The 3,180-nt window shown below is 27.2% G+C and overlaps 1 protein-coding gene across 1 annotated transcript; it reads left to right on the forward strand.

Moving 5' to 3' along the window:
• Positions 1 to 420: 420 nt before the first annotated feature.
• Positions 421 to 2,027, forward strand: LOC145843185 (zinc metalloproteinase nas-13-like). Its single transcript, XM_082950644.1, has 4 exons — positions 421 to 505; positions 848 to 1,005; positions 1,375 to 1,444; positions 1,807 to 2,027. Exons 1-4 carry the CDS (start codon positions 421 to 423, stop codon positions 2,025 to 2,027), a joined length of 534 nt encoding a protein of 177 aa, XP_082806770.1.
• The last annotated feature ends 1,153 nt before the right edge of the window (positions 2,028 to 3,180 follow it).

The following is a 3,180-nucleotide window of genomic DNA, read 5'->3' on the forward strand; positions in this document are numbered from 1 at the left end:
ATAAGCTAGTTGATAGATTGAAGGTAATTTTTTTTTGTTATTTTTTTTTATTTAAATATGTCAGGAAAAAGTTAAACAGGATATTAATAGGAAAACTCTTCGTTAAACTACATTTTACAAACATAAAGTATTTATTATTTTTGTTTCTACACCAAGTGTTTTTTTTTAATTTTTGTATCAGCCAAATGAAACAACCGTTCACTCTCAATAACCGCATTAATTACTTGCATTATAAACAAAATTCAAAATTTAAAAACTTTTTTTTTTTGAATTTTCAAAATGTAAAAACTTATGTTTTTGAATTTTCTTCAAGCGTTTGCCTTTAAAGTTAAACATATATTCGAAAGTAATTTATTTATGTCAAATTAGTTATCATTGGGAGATGGATGTGTTTGGAAAAAAACGGTTATTCACGAGTTTATGCACGCTTTTGGTTTTTTTCACGAACAATCCCGGCCCGACAGAGACAAATACGTAAAAATACTTTACGAAAATATTGAAGAAGGTAAAAAAAACATTTATATTACTATTTAGTAGTATTAAACTAGAAAGTTGAACTTAATTAATAAACTTTTTGTAACTGCTTTATTTTATCTGTTAGTGATAACTTTAAACTATAGTTCTTTTAAATATTCTACTTAGGAAAGTGTTAGTAAAAATTAAAAACATCAACTTCAAACAGTGGATAAGTATCAGAACTATTATAAATAACAGTAAAAAAATAAAAGTAAAGCTATATTTGTTTTACTTGTTCTTTAAAACAGTTTTTGTTCATAAGCACGTAATATGTCAAGTTTATTCTCTACTAAAAAACCAACTCTTAACTACTGAAAAGAAACTCTCACAGAAAACCAAGGAAATTTCGGCAGAGTCATGGACCGGTACATAGATTCCAAGGGGGTTCCCTACGACCTACAGTCGGTGATGCACTACGGAAGCTACTACTTTTCTAAAAACGACAAACCCACCATTGTCGATGTGAACACTGGCGAGCCGCTGGATAGTGTAAGTTTGTTTGTTATACTTTATTTTACACAAACAAGTTAATCCATTTTGTTTTGTTTAAAAGTATAAAATTTAATTGAAAAATAAAATTCTAACAACTTTGCAAACTTTTTTTGAATTGTATTGTTTTGCTTTATACGTTTTTTAAGTTTAAAGTTAACTTTTTTTTTCTATTTTTTAAAAATGTTCATCCAGCCATCAAATGTTCATTTTATAGAAACTTTGTTATGACAAAAAAAGACGAAATAGTAACTGCTAAGTATTTTGAATGCTATGATGAAACTTATTTTAGAGGCAACGATTCAGTTTATTAAATTGACTGTTAGTATATATACATAGTATTATCTTGATAAAATAAACTAACTACAGATAAGACGAGTGTTTACAAACGAAGACGCTCTGCAAATAAACCGTGCTTACGAATGTGAAGATACTAAAAGTTAGATAGTTTAAAGATTTATCAAAAGTTCACTGTGTTTTTATTGGTACTTTTTTTAGTTGAACTAATTTTTATCACAACAACCATGAGTTAAACTTAAAATCTATAAAGTTTTTAACTTGTTCCTAAAAACTTATATCTGCACATCACTATTCTTTGTTTAATAATACAATAATGTAACAAAAAGTTAAATTTTATACTAACCATGCTTAAACAGTTAGGTTTAATATGATTAAATAAACCGCAGTTCGCTGTTAGAAACCAAATTAGAAACATTAAAAATAAAACTTTTACAACATGATACAACACACTAAAACTTAAAACATCTAATTTTACTTTAAAACTTCAAACAAAACATTCAGCCGAATGCGAATGGCTGCCGGCTCTTTACAACGAGGCAACGATGCTGAACGTTTCCGAACAGACCGGCAAGTTGACCTTCAGAAGGGGAGACCAGGTTGAGATCCACTGTCCCGATCACATGTCACCGGACGGCCCTGCTATCTCGACTTGCGGCGAATATGGCTTTTTCATTCCTGGCTCGTTCAAGTGTAAGCTTACCGGTAAGTTGTTAGATTTGTAACAAACTGTTTTTTATACTACTTTGAAATAAGTTTGTATAAAACGTTGGTTGCCAAAGCAAGAAATAAAGTTGCTCATTCTTTTTAGTTTATTTTTTCGCCTGGTGATGCTGAATCATCAATATACTTAAGTTAGGTATTTCATAAAGACTTATTTATATCTGTGTAGTAATAAATAAATAGATTTTTTCATTAAATATTTCAAAGTTTTTGGTAAACATTATAAAATAAATGAAAATTTACACCCGATAATTTGCGTGAGGTCGAAATCATCTATTTTAGTTTATTAATAATAAAAATAAAACTTTTTAAGTTTTATAACATTTCCATCGATTTAAAATATGGCTTAGTTTGGTACAATTTATAAGACATTAAACACCTACTGATACGTGATTTTTTTTTTGGAATTTATACTAAGTTTATTATTAGTAAATTTTGTACACTTTTTTTTTCTAATACTCTCCCTCAAAGAATACTAATTTTACCACATAACGATACTAGAAACTCCATAAAAGTGCTCGTAACAAAGCTTAAAGTCTAACATGTTAAAGACATAGATATATACAAAATACAACCAAACTCTCAGTTGATATTAATTTAATAAACGTTTTTACATATAACATTATCAATTCTACTTAATGCTTTGTAATCCTGAATGTTTTAAATTTCAAAGAAGCATCTTTGACAAATAAAAAACGTATATAACAATTTTACTATATATTTGAACCAGTTCAGTTTATTAATGCTCATTGGAATCTAATATCGTTACGATAAATAAAATTCATACAATAAAAAAGTATTTTTGTTAAAACCGATTTAAACAGCTAAGTAGAATAGTGTGTAGAAGTTAGTAAACTTTTTCAAAAACGATTTGAATAAAATAAAATTTAATACTAATGTATGCCTTTTTTATAAACTACAACGAACATGATAAACAAGGTTTTTTAATTATATTTATAAGCTAAAGTTTTAATGGCAAAAGCTCTATAAAACTTAAAAAATAGTTAGTAATATATAATGTAAAACAACTAGTACCTACATGTATTTATCTGCCCTTTATTTTACTTTTATGTACGCTAAACTACTGGTAATGTTTAAAAAACAGTTAAATAAAAGTACAGTTCGAAAGATTACATTCCAAAAAAAGAATATTCT

This window comes from Thalia democratica, chromosome 8, assembly GCF_965202585.1.
Source record: "Thalia democratica chromosome 8, ktThaDemo2.hap1.1, whole genome shotgun sequence".
Taxonomy (NCBI): domain Eukaryota; kingdom Metazoa; phylum Chordata; class Thaliacea; order Salpida; family Salpidae; genus Thalia; species Thalia democratica.